The following is a 19,960-nucleotide window of genomic DNA, read 5'->3' as shown; positions in this document are numbered from 1 at the left end:
GGATTGTGGTGAAGGAAAATACAGTGTTTATTTGTAGGGCACCAATCAAGGATAACAGGTGGCTCATGCTCAAAAGACCTAAATTCCCTGATGGCTTTCAAGGATGAGTTTTTAAAGACAAAGTGAGGGAGAGGGTCATGGGTAACATGATCAGCTCGTACACAGTTTTCTGACTGGTGGGTGGTGAGGCAACAGGATGATGTTTCGGGAACCTAAATCATCAGTCTTCTGGCTCCCCACAGTTGGGGGTCTCTCCTATAGTAGGGGGTCTATGTGCTGGTGGTCAGGGTCTGGTGGGGTGCTGGTGTCTATAAAAACAATTCAAGAGTGTGGATCAGATTGCTATCTGGATCCCTCAGGGAGGAACCACAGTCCTCTGACTCTGTTTTATGGCTGACTTATTGTTTAAGTTACTATTACTTTTCTTGCTTGACTGCTTTTTCTTTGTTTCTGCATTACCCCGATTCTCTAATTATTAACTTATTGAGCCTGGTCTTTAAAACTCAAGAGGACGAGGAAACCAAAGCTTTTCCTACAAAAAAGAAGCAGGGGACACAGAGAGCTCTGTGACCGGGAAGGTCCCATAGGGTCCTGCTTGGTTTCAACAGCCTTGAGGTTAACAGTCACCACAGTCATCACCCCCTGGTGTGGAGGGGACCTGGGAGACAAAAGTCCCAACGTCCAATGAGGTTGGGGCACGTTGTCTCCCTCTTTGTTCTGTTGGGTTGTTGTGTTGTCACCTGAGGTGCAGTCATGTCCAGCAGTGAGCCCTTGGTCTGGGGCTATGTTCTCTGCGGAGCTAGTGTGCTTCGGGGTGGCAGAGGCTAGCTTACACTAGCCTTACACTAGCCTCTTCCCAGGTGGAGAGTCATGAAGGGTAGGAATGGCTGGTTGGTGTTAAGTTCTGAGTATAAATGCTAGAGGCCTGACTCAGGACGAAACTACAAGTATGCGCTCTACTACTAGTTGAGCAGATTCAGTGAACTCCATGGGGTCATCAGGGGCATACCTTGCAAAGGAACACTTGGTGTCCATGACCAAGCTTTGTGGGGACTCTAACCACAATGTGTATAGATTCTGGGCACAATGATAGGCTAGTCCTAGGGACATTTTGTGGATGGCAGCTTTGTAATCCAGAGATCACCCCATTAAAACTATAGTAAGACCATTAGAGCATGAACTTGCCAGCCAGAGGAGTCTGATTTGGTTACATTGAGACGGCCGTTCTGCCTGGGATATAATTTGAGGCATGGTCTAAAAGGGAGTGACTCACTTAAGCATCGCTTCTACTGGCACCATTTAATGTAGAGGGAGGTGAACTCTGGGTCAGAATCCATGCCTGCTGGCAAACTGGCAGAAACTCTTCTAACAGGGCCTGCCAGCGCCGGGTGCTCTGCTATCCAGTTGCGCCCCTGGCTGGTTTTGTTCCAGCGTATCTCCTGAGACATGGTTAGGCCTGAGGGGTCTACTGGTAATCCTATTACCCATGCTGTACACAGTAAGAGTAATAGGCACATCTAAGATCATTTACATTTGACTGACTTGCAGAGGCCTCCTTTGGGGCCAGCAATCTGGATACTGACCAAAGGTGGGGTATAGTTGCTTTGGAGCATGAGCTCATTTACCTCTTCATCTAAAGTTAGGTAGGGACCCAGCCCACATCTGCTGATAGAGGCTGCTAGATCCCAGGGTCCTTTTTGGATTTCATTTCCTAATGTGGTTGACAACCACTAGGTTGAGGGCCACTTTTCCTCTCTCTGAGATCCACACAGTTCAGCTAGTGGGTCCTGGAGCTATAATTTCAATCTCCAGCAAAATTTGTGATGAATTTGTTTTAATTAACCAGCCTTTATAACCCAAATAATGAGCCGTAGCTGGTGGCCCTAGATTCGTGACTGATACTGAGTCATCTTCTGGGTCAATAAAATCTGTATAATCATGATTCTAAGGAATTTGGTAGGAATTTGTCCTCTCAGGCTTTCAATTATAAGAGGATCATATTGCACAATCTTCCCTTGACTGGGTTGCCAGCGTGTGGAAGGCAGAGAGACAATGGAATAATCAGAATGGTAAGGGGAGTATTCACCTGGTGAGTGGATGTGAGTGGCATCCTCTCTAATGTCAAAGGATTGGGGGTTCCCTTTTAGTACTAACAGGAGAGTCTTTGGAGGAGACTGGTAGTACGTGTGGTGGTGTTTAGAGACATGAAGCTGGGAATTAAGTAGTATTAGAGCCTGGGGCCAAATTTCTGCCCATTTGGGGGACAACACAGTGTATAAGAGCTTGAGGAGTATATCTATGCATAGGCCATTGTGTCTTTCTGTAAGTCCAGCTGCTTGAGGCTGGTAAGCTAAGTAGAATTCCACAAGATTCCGTATTCTAGAACCCATGACGGAACAACTTGGGAGGTGAAATGGGTACCTTGATCTGAATCTACTCTTGGTGGGGCAAAGGGGATGAGCACATACTTGATTAAGAAGGAGGTCACATAATGGGAAGCAGCCAGCAGACATCCACTGAAGGTATGGATGATGGTGTTTGCATACCTATTAGATCTTGTGGAGGGCAACAGCAGCCTTATAAACTCCATATGCCATCTGAAGTAGAGTCTGTCGCTTGGGGCATGTGTCCCCACCAAGCATCTTTCCAGAGTTTTGTTCGGGAGCAAAGGAAGCAATTGTCTACCACCACTTTGGCTAGAGCTGGAGTAAAGGGCATACACCTGTATGCCCAGTCAGTAAGTGCTGTCACTCCCCTATGGCCTGATATAATATGGGCCCACTCTGCTAGTGAGTATGGCACTGAGGAATAGTTGTGTCCAGGCTCGCTTTTGGTACTCCGGGAGGGGGCTCATACATGTAATTTAGATGAGTCTGTAATGTTACTATATGCTTCTGGTGTTTGCTGTGTGTGTGTGTGCAGAGACGAATGACCCTAATCGGCATGTGTGAGTTGGCTATTTCTTTCCAAATGGAGGCACCCCAGATGGGCTTTCCCTGAATCATGAAATTATCCTTTTGCCATTGTCCAGACTAGACTGTGAATCCATTGGCTACCTCCCAGGAGTGAGGGAAAAGTATGTGCCCTTAGAAATCTCATTTTTATGATCTGTCGTAGATCAAGGTACACTGCCTCTAACTCTGCCAGTTGGACCGAGTCAAGAAAGCTGTCCTATACTAGGGATGTGCCATGGCCTATGTGTACAATGGTGGTGCTGCCAATGGTGAAGAATACCAACTCCCTTTCCATGTCAGATTTTGTTTGCAAGGAAGGGCCTCCCCAAACTACTAGATGGGCTGGCATGAGGGTGCCACTAGTTGCACCTCAATGTCAGTGAGCAAGGGGCTGGGCATGGGGAAACCACTTTCCTGTAATTTGGAAAGACCCTTGATATCAGATTTAGCCCTTTTCTGAAGGTGCTATTTCCATTTTAACAGTGAGGCCTCAGTGGCCGTGCCGAGCCTCTGCCAGGTTGAACCCCTCACAAAGTGGAGGAACATGGCCTTGTAATTTGTGGGGGGGACTCCCTGTAAGAAGAATTATCTGGATCTGGGGTCAATTAGGGCCTCTTCAGGATTGGAGGTGAAATCTAGGTCATCTGGGTTGCTCTGTTCAAAGAAGTGATAGATCCATTGACCCATACCAGTCTTACAGAGAGGGAGTCAGGCCTCATCTAGTGTTTTCCATTGGCTTTGAACCTTTGTGGTAATAACCGCAGTAGAAGGGTGATCTCAGTGCCAAGCGTTAAAAATCCAAGTAAACAGGGGAAGGGATTCTCTTTCTATACCTTTAGGGCTAGTGCCTTTGGGTTTGGACTCTCCCTGGTCATTGGAAGCCTCAATTATGGTGTTTCCCTTTTCCCACATGGAAGGCTAGAGGTTGCCCAGAGTTGGGTATTTCCCTTCCCCCAGGTCAGTGAGGCTCTGATAAAACCCCAGCAGGTTAGACTCTGGTTAAATACTTTCTCCTGAGGCCAAACCTTATTAAGAAGAATAGAATGCTCTGGTGTATTTCAGAATGGTTCATTTTCCCCTCCCCTTGCCATAAGCATGAGGGGATTTTTCTCTGATATTTACTGTAGAACCTGAGGTAAGGTTTTGTGAGTTTACAGGAGGTAAAACTCACAAAAGTGTGGGGTCCCCCTGGATGATTGGGTCCCCTTAGAGTTTTTAACTCAGAGCAGTCCACACTGAGCCTCCGGCCAATCTCATTGTGTTTTCAATTTGCATTTCCAAAATAGCTAATGATGTTGACCAACTTTTAATGTGCTTATTTGCCATCTGTATATCCTCTTCAACCAAATGTCTTCTGATATCTTTTGCCCATTTTCTAACTGGATTGCTTATTTGATTTTTCCCTTTCTTTCTTTCTCTTTCTTTCTTTCTTACTATTTTTGATATTGAGCTTTTTCTTCTCAATTGGATATTTTTTTCTTAAATTCTTAACAGCTTCATTACGGTATCATTCATAAAACATACAATTCACCCATTTAAAGTGTACATTTCAATGGATTTTAGTGCAACCATCACCACAGTTGATTTTAGAACATTTTTATTATCCCACTTTCCCTCTTCCCCTCCCTCCACCCCCAATCCTAAGCAACTACTAATAGTCTGTCTCTATTGATTCCCTATTCTGGACTTTCATATGAATGAAATCATATATTATGGGATCTTCTGACTGGCTTCTTTCACGCAGCATAATGTTTTCAAGGCTTATCCATGTTGTAACCTGTATGAGTAGTTTACGCCTTTATACGGCTGAATAATATGTCAGTGTATGGATATACCACATTTTGTTCATACATTTGTCAGTTGATGGGCATTTGAGTTGTTTCTACTTTTTTGCTATTATGAATAATGCTAATGTGAACATTCATATGTGAATTTTTGTTTGGACATATATTTTTGTTTCTCTTGGGCATATGCCTAGGAGTAGAATTACTGACTCTATGTTTAAGCTTGTGAGTGATCACCAAATTGTTTTTCAAAGTGGCTTCACTGTTTTACATTCTCACATACTTAGGAGGGTTCTGATTTTTCCCCATGCTTGTTAACATTTGTTATTGTCTGTCTTTTTTATTTTAAACATCCTAGTTTGTCTAAAGTAGTATGTTACTGTGGTTTTCATTTGCATTTCCCTAATGAGTAAAAACGTTGAGCCTCTTTTTCTGTGCATATTGGCCATTTATATATCTTCCTTGGAGTAATCTGTCTAAAGGCTACTGAAGTCTTAAGAAGTATATTCAAGTTATTTGCCCAGTTTTTAACTGGGTTGTCTTTTTATTATTGAGTTGTAGGAGCTCTTTTTATGTTCTAGACACAAATCCCTTATCACATAAGTGATCTGTAAATATTTTTCTCATTCTGTGGGTTGCCTTTTCGCTCTTGATGGTGTCCCTTGAAGTACAAGAGTTTTAAATTTTGATGAAGTAAAATTTATCTATATTTTCTGTTGTTGCTTGTGCTTTTTGGTGTCATATCCAAAACACTCTTATTACGCCAAGGTCATGAAGATGTCCTGTTTTCTTCTTAAAGTTTTATAGTTTTAGCTCTTACATTTAGGCCTTTGATCCATTTTTTTTAAAGATTTTTTTGATGTGGAGCATTTTTAAAGTCTTTATTGAATTTGTTACAATATTATTTCTGTTTTATGTTTTGGTTTTTGGGCCGCGAGGCATGTGGGATCTTAGCTCCCTGACCAGGGATTGAACCCACACCCCCTGCATGGGAAGGTGAAGTCTTAACCACTGGACTGCCAGAGAAGTACCTGCCTTTGATCCATTTTGAGTTAACTTTTGTATATGGTATGAGGTAGAGGCCTAACTTCATTCTTTTGCATGTGGATATCCAGTTGTCCCAGCACCATTTGTTGAAGAGACTATTTTTCCTCTATTGAATTGTCTTGGCACTATGTCAAAAATCAATTGACAGTAAATGTGAGGGTTTATTTTGGACTCTCAGTTCTATTCCATTAATCTATATATCCATTCCTAGGCCAATATCATGTCTTGATCACTATAGATTTGTAGTAAGTTTGAAATCAGGAAATGTGAATTTTCCAACTTTGTTCTTCATTTTCAAATTGTTTTGGCTATTCCAGCTCCCTTGAATTTCCATTTGAATTTAGGATCAGCTTGTCAATTTCTGCAAAGAAACCAACTGGGATTTTGATAGGGATTATTTTGAACTTATAGACCAATTTGGGGATAATTGCCATTTTAACAATATTGTCTTCTGATCCATGAACATCGGATATCTTTCCATTTATTTAGGTCTTCTTTAATTTTTTTCAGTAATGCTTCTTAGTTTTCAGAGTATAAGGTTTGCACTTCTTTTGTTAAATTATTCCCCGAAGTATGAAACTATGTATACAAGCCATTCTGAGGGTGCAGCTACACCCTCAGATCTTGCTAGTTCTACCTCAAATCTGTGATATTCTCAAAAGAGATCACAGATTGGATCAAACAGCACAAATATAATACCATGAAAGACAGAAGGCAACTGAAATTACCTGTGTTATAAAGCCTAGTTCACAGCCTTAGCTGCACAGTCAAATCACCTGGGGAACTTAAAAGCTATTCATTAGATAGGAATCTCAAGGGGTGAGACTTAGTACTTTTTAAAGCTCCCCAGGTGATTTCAAAGTGTAGCTAAGATTGACATTTGCTGTTGTAAATTATCAACTAACTCACCTTCTAGTCAGAGACAGTGCTGTAATAATAGTAGTGACTTATTTTATCAGGTTGATATTTCATCTACCTAAATTAAAATAAAGTTGTATAATTGAAAATTATTTGGGAACTTCTTTGAGAAACAATTTGAGAAAGTATTTGAATTACTATTTGAACTGTTCAAAAATGTGTTATAAAACATTTCAAACAGTTGCAAAGAATAGTACAATGAACCCCCATGCGTCAATTTCCTAACTTCAACAACCATCAACCAATAGCTCTTCTTGTTTCATCTGTCCCTCCCACCCATTTTCCACTGTCATCCGAATTTTTTAAAAAATAAATTTATTTATTTATTTTTGGCTGCATTGGGTCTTCGTTGCTGCATGTGGGCTTTCTCTAGTTGCAGCAAGCGGGGGCTACTCTTCGTTGTGGCGTGCGAGTTTCTCATTGCAGTGGCTTCTCTTGTTGCGGAGCACAGGCTCTAGGTGCGTGGGCTTCAGTAGTTGTGGCATGTGGGCTCAGTAGTTGTGGCTTGCAGGCTCTAGAGCACAGGCTCCATATCTGTGGCGCATGGGCTTAGTTGCTCCGCGACATGTGGGATCTTCCCGGACCAGGGATCGAACCCATGTCCCCTGCATTGGCAGGCGGATTCTTAACCACTGCGCCACCAGGGAAGCCCCACCCCGAACATTTTTAAGTAAACCCTAGAAATAATATTTTACAATATCTGTAAATGTTTCAGTATGTAATTCTGAAATATTGGAATTGTAGCTCTAAAAGATTATTTTAAAACTTATCCTCTATATCATTATTGCACCTAAAAGTTTTAACAACATGAGGTAATTTTTATGTTATGTAGGAAGATATGATAAGAGAACAGAAGATATATCATCAGTACTTGGCACAGCGGCGTGAGGAAGAAAAAGCTCAGGAGAAAGAACTGGACAGAATGTTAGAGAAAGAGAAGGAAAAGAAGTTTGCTGAGAAGGACAAGGAGCTGAGACTTGAAAAGGAGGCAAGAAAACAACTTTTGAATGAGGTCATGTATACAAGAAAACTGCAAGTTCAAGAAAAGTGTAAGGAAATGAATTATAATTATATTATATTAGGGCCTTAATTCAATTTAAGTAGCAACCAAAATATTTATTAAATAAGTATTATGTGTGAAATACTATGAAGAATGTAAAACGGATTAAGGCAAGATCGCTGCTTTGCAGGGACCTTACCTAATTGAATACTTGAATATCTTTCTGCAGGTGTCTCCATACGTCCATACCTGCATGCCTTTGCTTGGGTAGTTTTCTCTCCCTATGATACTTTTGATCTTGAGAAATCCTGGACATCCTTCAAGGCCAGCTCAAATATCTCATTCCTTGAGAGGCCCTCTGTGTTCCTCTATTCATAATAAATCTTCTTTCTGGGGTTCTCACCATTGCTTGTTCACATCTCTTAGCATACCACTGAATTCCCTCAGCTTCAGTGCTTGGTCACAGAAGGAAATATTTGTTGAGAGGATTTCTATACCCAGATGTAAACATTTACTAGTAGGGTACTATGGACTTCACACTAGCTGTCTTTGCAAGAGAAAGCTCATCTTGGTTCCACTGATTAATTCTCCACTCCAGGAATTATAATGGCAGTTGAAAATTGTTAAGCCAGTATTAGATGGAGTTTTAAGAAATGAAAAGAAAGCTTCTATGATAAAATGATTTCTGTATTGTCCCATGATAAATGTTTTAGAATATATTGAGAAAACATGGAAAATTTAAGTATTTGGAACCATTTATAAACAAGGAAATAAAACCAACCATAATGCACCACCCAGGAATAGCTACTGTTCACAACTTCCTGTATTTCCTTCGAGTATTTTTTATTATATATGTCATTTCCCCTCACAAATTAGGATCTTGTTGTATATATTTTTTTACAGCCTGCATTTCCCACTTATCATTAACATTTTTCCAGGTTATTTTTCTTCAATTGTAAGATTTGTAATGCTGCCTAGAAATCCATTATAAAAATGGACCATAATTTATTTTACCTAAACACAGCTAATGGACCTTCAGCTTGTTTTGAATCTTTTTCCTCCTGTGTTAGCATTGGAGGTTACTGTCTCTGTACATATGTTTTTTGGCTCATATATGATTAAGATAAATTCCTGTAAATGGATTTGGGACCAAAGATATGTACATTTTAGATGTATATTGCCTGGTTTTATTTATCCTTTTGTGAACTCTGTTCTCTTTGTCATTTTTTTTACCTACTGGGTTGTTTAAGTTTTCCTTATTTAATTTATAAGAGACTTACATACTGTTTTTCCAATACTTATTTTGTAATAAATAAAGTCGCCTATTAATATAAATGGCAATAGAACTGTTTGTCCTCAAGAAGAGAAAGGTGAGAAGTGTTCAAACAGTGGTAATCTGGTATGAAAAAGGCTGATCATAGATTTCAATGACAAATGATTAAGAGAAAATCTCTGTAGATTGCAGCACATATGAATCTAAACCCTATTCTTTCCTTAAAGGAGATGACTACTTCTACCTTATTAAGCTAAGATCCAGCCCAGTGATCCTAAGCTCTGCCTTTCTAAAGACAATATGGCATCGATGCCCCGAAAGATGTCAGCAAGGCTTTTCTGAAAAAGTCATTCAGCAAAAATTACTTTTGTCTTTCTTAGTGCAACGCAAAGCAAAAGAACAGGAAGAACGTGCTATGGAACAGGAACGCATAAATGAAGGTCTTAAAGAGCTTAACCGTGAAGAGAGGGAGGATTTTACAAGGTATGATTTTGTTTTTTTTATTATTACTAACTAACCAAAAATAGGAGATTTTTAGCATAGAGGACAATGTGCCATAATTCATGTATTATTGATGTTATTTTACATCAGTCTTATGTTTGTCCTAAAAGCTCAATTCAGTTTATAAAATTTCATATAAAAATAAGCAACAACCATTTTGGTAAAATTAAATTCTGTACATTGTGTAATTCTGATTATACACATTAGGTATTAAACTAGATAAACATCTTAAAAAATAAAACAAATTAGAAACATTTTTTATAAAGTAGGCACCAACCCTAAATCATAATGAAATAAGTTTTTATCCCCATGAAATAAACCCGGAAATACAGCATGACCTAATTACTTAGATTAACAGAAATGGCTTATGGGGTTATGATTCCATGCAAATGTCCCAGGAAGATTTTTTGTAGCCTCGCTGAGCTGGAAAACTGAAGTGCTCTGGGTGCTTTGAGATGTACCACTTCCCTCCTCGGGCAAGTGTCCCTCTGATCACCATAATCAGGCTCAGGTAGAGATAATTGGCTGATGCCTCCTTGCAGCCTTTCACAGATCATAGCAGTCCCTTCCCACTGATGACTATGACACCCAATTCAGGTGACCAGTGTGGTGGAGAAAGAGGACCTGGCTCCTCTAATTACTGGTCACCCTCCCTGTCCCTAGGGCCTGTTCCCCGGCTCACCCATATTTGGTGCATAGAAATAAGCTCTCTTCTTTATAGGAAGAGTATGGTTTATATACCTGAGCCTATTGTTACTTTGGGGGCACTACCAACAATATCTGGCCGACCCTACTGACTTCCTCTACTTGTTCTACTCTGGAGGTCCTTCCTTCTCACTTTTGAAAAGTCTGTTGTTGGAGATGTGAAGGGAATTTAATGAATAACAACTCTCTTCCCTGCCCAACTTTTATTTTTTTCTTATTTTAACATCTTTATTGGAGTATAATTGCTTTCCAATGGTGTGTTACTTTCTCCTATATCATAAAGTGAATCCGCTCTACGTATACATATATCCCCACATCCCCTCCCTCTTGCGTCTCTCCCCCACCCTCCCTATCCCACCCCTCTAGATGCTCACAGAGCACCTAGCTGATCTCCCTGTGCTATGCGGTTGCTTCCTACTACCTGTTTTACATTTCGTAGTGTATGTATGTCCATGCCACTCTCTCACTTCATCCCAGCTTACCCTTCCCCCTCCCCGTGTCCTCAAGTCCATTCTCTACGTCTGCATCTTTATTCCTGTCCTGCCCCTAGGTTCTACTTCACTCTGTATGACAGACTCTGGGTCCATCCACGTCACTACAAATAACTCAGTTTCGTTTCTTTTTATGGCTGAGTAATATTCCATTGTATATATGTGCCACAACTTCTTTATCCATTCATCTGTCAATGGACACTTAGGTTGCTTCCATGTCCTGGCTATTGCAAATAGTGCTGCAATGAACATTGTGGTACATGAGTCTATTTTCTCTTTTTTCAGTTTTGCTTCAGAATGTATTTATTTAGGTTTATAAAATATTAAATATATTTATAATATATGTAAATATATATTTTTTAATCTGAAATTCAAATTTAACCCAGTGCCCTGTTTTTTTTTAACACCTTTATTGGAGTATAATCGCGTTACAATGGTGTGTTAGTTTCTGCTGTATAACAAAGTGAACCAGCTATACATAAACACACATCCCCATATCTCCTCCCTCTTGCGTCTCCCTCCCACCCTCCCTATCCCACCCCTCTAGGTGGTCACAAAGCACGGAGCTGATCTCCCTGTGCTATGCGGCTGCTTCCCACTAGCTATCTACTTTACATTTGCTAGTGTATATATGTCCAGTCCACTCTCTCACTTCATCCCAGCTTACCCTTCCCCCTCCCTGTGTCCTCAAGTCCATTCTCTACGTCTGTGTCTTTATTCCTGTCCTGCCCCTAGGTTCTTCAGAAACCCCCCTTTTTTTTTTTTTAGATTCCATATCTTGTGTTAGCATATGGTATTTGTTTTTTTTTTTACATCTTTATTGGAGTATAATTGCTTTACAATGGTGTGTTAGTTTCTGCTTTATAACGAAGTGAATCAGTTATACATATACATATGTTCCCATATATCTTCGCTCTTGCATCTCCCTCCCTCCCACCCTCCCTACCCCACCCCTCCAGGCACTCACAAAGCACCGAGCTGATCTCCCTGTGCTATGCGGCTGCTTCCCACTAGCTATCTACCTTACGTTTGGTAGTGTATATATGTCCATGCCTATCTCTCGCTTTGTCACAGCTTACCCTTCCCCCTCCCCATATCCTCAAGTCCATTCTCTAGTAGGTCTGTGTCTTTATTCCTGTGTTATCCCTAGGTTCTTCATGACATTTTTTTTCTTAGATTCCATATATATGTGTTAGCATATGGTATTTGTCTTTCTCTTTCTGACTTACTTCACTCTGTATGACAGACTCTAGGTCCATCCACCTCACTACAAATAACTCAATTTCTTCTCTTTTTATGGCTGAGTAATATTCCACTGTATATATGTGCCACATCTTCTTTATCCATTCATCTGTCGATGGACACTGAGGTTGCTTCCATGTCCTGGCTATTGTAAATAGAGTTGCAGTGAACATTTTGGTACATGACTCTTTTTGAATTATGGTTTTCTCAGTGTATATACCCAGTAGTGGGATTGCTGGGTCATATGGTAGTTCTATTTTTAGTTTTTTAAGGAACCTCCATACTGTTCTCCATAGTGGCTGTATCAATTTACATTCCCACCAACAGTGCAAGAGGGTTCCCTTTTCTCCACACCTTCTCCAGCATTTATTGTTTGTAGATTTTTTGATGATGGCCATTCTGACTGGTGTGAGGTGATACCTCATTGTAGTTTTGGTTTGCATGTCTCTAATAATTAGTGATGTTGAGCATCCTTTCATGTGTTTGTTGGCAATCTGTATATCTTCTTTGGAGAAAGGTCTATTTAGGTCTTCTGCCCATTTTTGGATTGGGTTGTTTGTTTCTTTGATATTGAGTTGCATGAGCTGCTTGTAAATTTTAGAGGTTAATCTTTTGTCAGTTACTTCATTTGCAAATATTTTCTCCCATTGTGAGGGCTGTCCTTTTGTCTTGTTTATGTTTTCGTTTGCTGTGCAAAAGCTTTTAAGCTTCATTAGGTCCCATTTGTTTATTTTTGTTTCTATTTCCATTTCTCTAGGAGGTGGGTCAAAAAGGATCTTGCTGTGATTTATGTCCTAGAGTGTTCTGCCTATGTTTTCCTCTAAGAGTTTTACAGTGTCTGCCCTTACATTGAGATCTTTAATCCATTTTGAGTTTATTTTTGTGGATAGTGTTAGGGAGTGTTCTAATTTCATTCTTTTACATGTAGCTGTCTAGATTTCCCAGCACCACTTCTTGAAGAGGCTGTCTTTTCTCCACTGTATATTCTTGCCTCCTTTATCAAAAATAAGGTGACCGTATGTGCATGTGTTTATCTCTGGGCTTTCCATCCTGTTCCATTGATCTATATTTCTGTTTTTTTGCCAGTACCATATTGTCTTGATTACTGTAGCTTTGTAGTATAGTCTGAAGTCAGGGAGCCTGATTCCTCCAGCTCCATTTTTCTTTACAAGATTGCTTTGGCTATTTGGGGTCTTTCGTGTTTCCATACAAATTGTGAAATATTTTGTTCTAGTTCTGTGAAAATGTCAGTGGTACTTTGATAGGGATTGCATTGAATCTGTATATTGCTTTGGGTAGTAGAGTCATTTGCACAATATTGATTCTTCCAATCCAAGAACATGGTATATCTCTCCACCTGTTTGTATCATCTTTAATTTCTTTCATCAGTGTCTTATAGTTTTCTGTATACAGGTCTTTTGTCTCCTTAGGTAGGTTTATTCCTAGATATTTTATTCTTTTGTTGCAGTGGTAAATGGGAGTGTTTCCTTAATTTCTCTTTCCGCTTTTTCATCACTAGTGTATAGGATTGCAAGAGATTTCTGTGCATTAATTTTGTATCCTGCTGCTTTACCAAATTCATTGATTAGCGCTAGTAGTTTTCTGGTAGCATCTTTAGGATACTCTATGTGTAGTATCATGTCATCTGCAAACAGTGACAGCTTTACTTCTTTTCCGATTTGGATTCCTTTTATTTCTTTTTCTTCTCTGATTGCTGTGGCTAAAACTTCCAAAACAATGTTGAATAATAGTGGTGAGAGTGGACAAACTTGTCTTGTTCCTGATCTTGGAGGAAATGCTTTCAGTTTTTCACCATTGAGAACTGTGTTGGCTGTGGGTTTGTCATATATGACCTTTATTATGTTGAGGTAAGGTCCCTCTATGCCTAGTTTCTGGAGGGTTTTTATCATAAATGGATGTTGGATTTTGTCAAAAGCTTATTCTGCATCTATTGAGAGGATCATATGAATTTTCTCCTTCAGTTTGTTAATATGGTGTATCACATTGATTGATTTGCGTATATTGAAGAATCCTTGCATTCCTGGGATAAGCCCCACTTGATCATGATGTATGATCCTTTTAATGTGCTGTTGGATTCTGTTTACTAGTATTTTGTTGAGGATTTTTGCATCTATGTTCATCAGTGATATTGGCCTGTAGTTTTCTTTCTTTGTGACATCTTTGTCTGGTTTTGGTATCAGGGTGATGGTGGCCCTTAGAATAAGTATGGGAGTGTTCCTCCCTCTGCTATATTTGGAAGAGTTTGAGAAGGATAGGTGTTAGCTCTTCTCTAAATGTTTGATAGAATTTGCCTGTGAAGCCATCTGGTAGTGGACTTTTGTTTGTTGGAAGATTTTTAATCACAGTTTCAATTTCAGTTCTTGTGATTGGTTTGTTCATATTTTCTATTTCTTCCTGGTTCAGTCTCAGAAGGTTGTGCTTTTCTACGAATGTGTCCATTTCTTCCAGGTTGTCCATTTTATTGGCATAGAGTTGCTTGTAGTAATCTCTCATGATCCTTTGTATTTCTGCAGTGTCAGTTGTTACTTCTCCTTTTTCGTTTCTAATTCTGTTGATTTGAGTCTTCTCCCTTTTTATCTTGATGAGTCTGGCTAATGGTTTATCAATTTTCTTTATCTTCTCAAAGAACCAGCTTTTAGTTTTATTGATCTTTGCTATCGTTTCCTTCATTTCTTTTTCATTTATTTCTGATCTGACGTTTATGATTTCTTTCCTTCTGCTACCTTTGGGTTTTTTTTGTTCTTTTTTCTCTGATTGTTTTAGGTGTAAGTTTACGTTGTTTATTTGAGATGTTTCTTGTTTCTTGAGGTAGGATTGTATTGCTCTAAACTTCCCTCTTAGAGCTGCTTTTGCTGCATCCCATAGGTTTTGGGTCATCGTGTTTTCATTGTCATTTGTCTCTAGGTATTTTTTGATTACCTCTTTGATTTCTTCAGTGATCTCTTGGTTATTAAGTAGTGTATTGTTTGGTCTCCATGTGTTTGTATCTTTTACAGATTTTTTCCTGTAATTGATATCTAGTCTCATAGTGTGTGGTCAGAAAAGATTCTTGATAAGATTTCAATTTTTTTAATTTACCAAAGCTGATTTGTGTCCCAAGATATGATCTGTCCTAGATAATGTTCCATGAACACTTGAGAAGAAAGTGTATTCTGTTGTTTTTGGATGGAGTGTCGTATAAATATCAATTAAGTCCATCTTGTTTAATGTATCATTTCATGCTTGTGTTTCCTTATTTATTTTCATTTTGGATGATCTGTCCATTAGTGAAAGTGGGGTGTTAAAGTCACCTACTTTGCTTGTGTTACTGTCGATTTCCCCTTTTATGGCTGTTAGTATTTGCCTTATGTATTGAGGTGCTCCTATGTTGGGTACATAAATACTTAAAATTGTTATATCTTCTTCTTGGTTTGATCCCTTAATCATTACGTAGTGTCCTTCTTTGTCTCTTGTAATAGTCTTTATTTTAAAGTCTATATTTTCTGATAATAAGACTTGCTAATCCAGCTTTCTTTTGATTTTCATTTTCATGGAATATCTTTTTCCATCCCCTCACTTTCAGTCTGTATGTGTCCCTAGGTCTGAAGTGGGTCTCTTGTAGACAGCATATATATGGGTCTTGTTTCTGTATCCATTCAGCCAATCTATGTCTTTTGGTTGGAGCATTTAATCCATTTACATTTTAGGTAGTTATCGATATGTATGTTCCTATTACCATTTTGTTAATTGTTTTGGGTTTGTTATTGTAGGTCTTTTCCTTCTCTTGTGTTTTCTGCCTAGGGAAGTTCCTTTAGCATTTGTTGTAAAGCTGGTTTGGTGGTGCTGAATTCTCTTAGGTTTTTCTTGTCTGTAAAGGTTTTATTTTCTCTGTCGAATCTGAATGAGATCCTTGCTGGATAGAGTAATCTTGGTTGTAGGTTTTCCCTTTCATCACTTTAAATATGTCCTGCCACTCCCTTCTGGCTTGCAGAGTTTCTGCTGAAAGATCAGGTGTTAACCTTATGGGGATTCCCTTGTATGTTATTTGTTACTTTTCCCTTGCTGCTTTTAATATTTTTTCTTTGTATTTAATTTTTGATAGTTTGATTAATATGTGTCTTGGCATGTTTCTCCTTGGATTTATCCTGTATAGGACTCTCTGTGCTTCCTGGACTTGATTGGCTATTTCCTTTCCCATGTTAGGGAAGTTTTCAACTATAATCTCTTCAAATATTTTCTCAGTCCCTTTCTTTTTGTCTTCTTCTTCTGGGACCCCTATAATTCAAATGTTGGTGCATTTAATGTTGTCCCAGAGATCTCTGAGACTGTCCTCAATTCTTTTCATTCTTTTTTCTTTATTCTGCTCGGCAGTAGTTATTTCCAGTATTTTATCTTCCAGGTCACTTATCCGTTCTTCTGCTATTGATTCCTTCTAGAGAATTTTTAATTTCATTTATTGTGTTGTTCATCATTGTTTGTTTGGTCTTTATTTCTTCTAGGTCCTTCTTAAATGTTTCTTTTATTTTCTCCTTCTATTTCCAAGATTTTGGATCATCTTTATTATCATTACTCTGAATTCTTTTTCAAGTAGACTGCCTATTTTCTCTTCATTGTTTTGGTCGGGTGGGTTTTTTCCTTGCTCCTTCATCTGCTGTGTATTTCTCTGTCTTCTCATTTTGCTTAACTTACTGTGTTTGGGGTCTCCTTTTCACAGGCTGCAGGTTCGTAGTTCCCATTGTTTTTGGTGTCTGTCCGCAGTGGCTAAGGTTGGTTCAGTGGGTTGTAGGCCTCCTGGTGGAGGAGTTGGTGCCTGTGTTCTGGTTGATGAGGCTGGATCTTGTCTTTCTGGTGGGCAGGACTGCATCCGATGGTGTGTTTTGGGGTGTTTGTAACCTTATTATGATTTTAGGCAGCCTCTCTACTAATGGGTGGGGTTGTGTTCTGTCTTGCTAGTTGTCTGGCATTGGGTGTCCAGCCCTTGAGGTTGCTGGTCATTGAGTGGAGCTGGGTCTTAGCGTTGAGATGGAGATCTCTGGGAGAGCTCTCGCCAATTGATATTACGTGGGGCCGGGAGGTCTCTGGTGGACCAATGTCCTGAACTTGGCTCTCCCACCTCAGAGGTTCAGGCCGAACACCTGGCAGGAGCACCAAGACCCTGTTAGCCACACAGCAGCTGTGCAAACTTGGGCAGCCTATTTTATTCTCCAGGCCTCAGTTTCTCCATCTCCAAACTTCTGGACCTCCACACTCCAGAGGCCCTCCTTTCAACGTGCTGCCTCTCCCCTTCTGTGCAGGTCCTAAGCCCCTGCCCAACTTTTGAATCAACTGAGAAATAAGAAAAGTCGTGTGAGCAGAAGGTATCACAGTTACCTACTGGTGTATAACAACTCACTCCCAAATTTGTGGTTTAAAGTGAGTTATGATTCTGTCTCATGATTCTGTGGTTGACAAGGCTCAGCTGGGTGGTTCTTGCTTGGGGTCTCTCATGTGGTTCAAGTCAGATGCTGGCTGGGGCTACATTCATGTGAAGGCTCAGCTGGAATGCACACCTAAGATACCTATTCATATAGCTTGTAGCATGTACTGACTGTGCCTGGGGATCTCATCTGGTATTACCAGCCAGAACACGTACACGTGGCCTCTCCGTGGGGCTTGGGGTTCTTACAGTGTGGTAGCTGGTTTTGAGAGGGATAGTTCCAACATCAAGCATTCCAAGAGACAGGAAGGGTAAGCTGCCAGGCCAATTAAGGACTACATCTAGGACTGCTATAGCATCACTTCTGTCATATTCTATTGGCCATAAAAAGCAGCCACACAGGGCTTCCCAGCTGGCGCAGTGGTTGGGAGTCCGCCTGTCGATGCAGGGGACACGGGTTCGTGCCCTGGTCCGGGAAGATCCCACATGCCGCAGAGCGGCTGGGCCCGTGAGCCATGGCCGCTGGGCCTGCGCATCCGGAGCCTGTGCTCTGTAACAGGAGGCCACGGCAGTGAGAGGCCCACGTACCGCAAAAAAAAAAAAAAAAAAAAAAAAAAGCAGCCACAGGGCCCATCTAGATTCAGTGGGATGGAGAAATAAGCTCCACCTCTTGATAGGGGAGTAGAGGTTCACATTGCAGAAGAGCATATGGGAGGGGGCGATATCACTGTGGCAGTCTTTGGAAAATGGAATCTGCCACACAGAGGCGTATGCATGCTGTAATCTCTATTTCTGATAAAGTCTTATATTAATAATGTGGCTTATAGATTGTAAAATGGTAAAACTGCTATGGAAAACAATATGAAGTTTCCTCAAAAAATTAAAATTAGAAATACCATATGATCCAGTAATCCCACTTCTGGGTATAAATCCAAAATAAATGAAAGCAGGACCTTAAAGAGATGTTTGTATACTTGTGTTCATAGCAGCACTATTCACAGTAGCCAAGGTGGAAATAACCCAAATATCCATTAACAGGTGAATGGATAAACAAAGTGTGGTATGTACATACAGTTGAATATTATTCAGCTTTAAAACGGAAGGAAATCCTGTCAGATACTACAGCATGGATGAACCTTGAGGACGTGCTAAGTAAAATAAACCCAGTCACAAAAAGACAGATACTGTTTGATCTCACTTACTTGAGGTACCTAGAAGAGTCAAATTCATAAAGACAGCAAGTAGAATGGTGGTTACTGAGGGCTGGTGGGAGGGGACAGAAAAGAGTTGTTGTTTAATGGGTATAGAGTTTCAGATTTGCAAGACGAAAAGTTCTGGAGATCTGCTTCACAACAATGTGAATATACTTAACACTACTGAACTGTGCACTTAAAAATGGTTAAGATGGTAAATTTTACATTATGTGTTTTTTACCACAGTAAAAAAAATCACTATAAATTTTTAAATGTGGCTTATATATTTTAACTGTGGCTTATATATGGAGGAAATCACCTAGTTAATACTGAACAGAATGAGTCAAACTTACCCACCCGGTCACCAGCAACCCACCCAGTCACCAGCAGTGCCAGACCACTGCAGGCCTCCCCTGCAGGGAGAATATGCCCCCTTTGATATAGAAAGCGGACAAGAAATAGGCAGAACAACTTGTTCCATTTTACCTTCTTCCTTGGAGGGGAGTGAGAGGGGATGGAGAGAGGCCAAGGGCTCTCTCCACATAGCAGTCAATATTTTGAATGAAGAAGAGACATTCCCTTGCTAAAATCAATTTTTGTTCTAAGGTTGTCTTAATTATTATTGGGTAATAAACACATTATTGAATTTTTCATCTATTTCTTCCCCACTCACCCTGATTTTAATGGGAATTTTAATTTGACTTTGAAAATTACATTTTAAGTGTAATGGTCTACATAAATCCAAATACTTACTTTGACAGTTTTATGCTTTGACATTTCTGATACCTTAGACGCTCCAGTTTAGCCCAGGAGTACAGGAAGCAACTTCAGATGCAAATGTGCTCCCAACAGCAGGCCCGTGAAGCGGAGAAGGAGGAGGAACGCCGAGAGTTTGAAGCAGGGATGACAGCAGAGAAGAATTTCCAGGACAAGATCCAGGAGATCCTGTCCACCCATCAAGTGCTGCCCCAAAGTATTCATCCCATGCGGAGAGCATCGCCCTGATAAACTTCCACCATAGCTTCATAAACGTCAACCTAGCTTTTCTCAGTCCTTTACTATTTTAAACTATAGCATGCCTGTATATCCCTTTTAACTCATGGATAAACTGTTCTTTTATACTGAGTTTGCATAATTATATGCCACGAAAGTTCCTTCTTACAGATTAAACTGTTCCTTTTTGAGATTTCATAGACTGACAAATCTGAATGATCTACTTCCTATCACACAGTTATTTTCCTTATTTATCTCCATGCCTCCCTTTCTTGTTCATTTATTAATAGCTTCACTTTCTTCCATCCATCTGCCAATATGCCCATTTCCTCTTGCCTCCTTTCTCTTCTCTCTCACAGACATCATTCACAATATTAGCAGGGCATTTTTGCAGGCGGAGCTGGGACTATCAGCCACTTTCATTAACCTGCTTATTCAGTCAT

General features: G+C 40.0%; 1 protein-coding gene across 1 annotated transcript in view; it reads left to right on the top strand.

Annotated features, from left to right (window-relative positions):
- Positions 1-19,545, top strand: part of CFAP53 (cilia and flagella associated protein 53) — a 66,679-nt gene extending 47,134 nt beyond the window's left edge. Inside the window, 4 exon segments of the mRNA XM_022584276.2 lie at positions 7,536-7,752; positions 9,357-9,459; positions 19,316-19,523; positions 19,525-19,545. Of these exon segments, the coding sequence (XP_022439984.1) occupies positions 7,536-7,752; positions 9,357-9,459; positions 19,316-19,523; positions 19,525-19,545 (549 nt within the window).
- The last annotated feature ends 415 nt before the right edge of the window (positions 19,546-19,960 follow it).

Source organism: Delphinapterus leucas, chromosome 14 (assembly GCF_059928025.1).
Source record: "Delphinapterus leucas isolate spDelLeu-1000000601 "Yukka" chromosome 14, BTC_Dleu_Yukka2, whole genome shotgun sequence".
NCBI lineage: Eukaryota > Metazoa > Chordata > Mammalia > Artiodactyla > Monodontidae > Delphinapterus > Delphinapterus leucas.
This window is presented reverse-complemented; position numbering and strand designations above follow the sequence as displayed.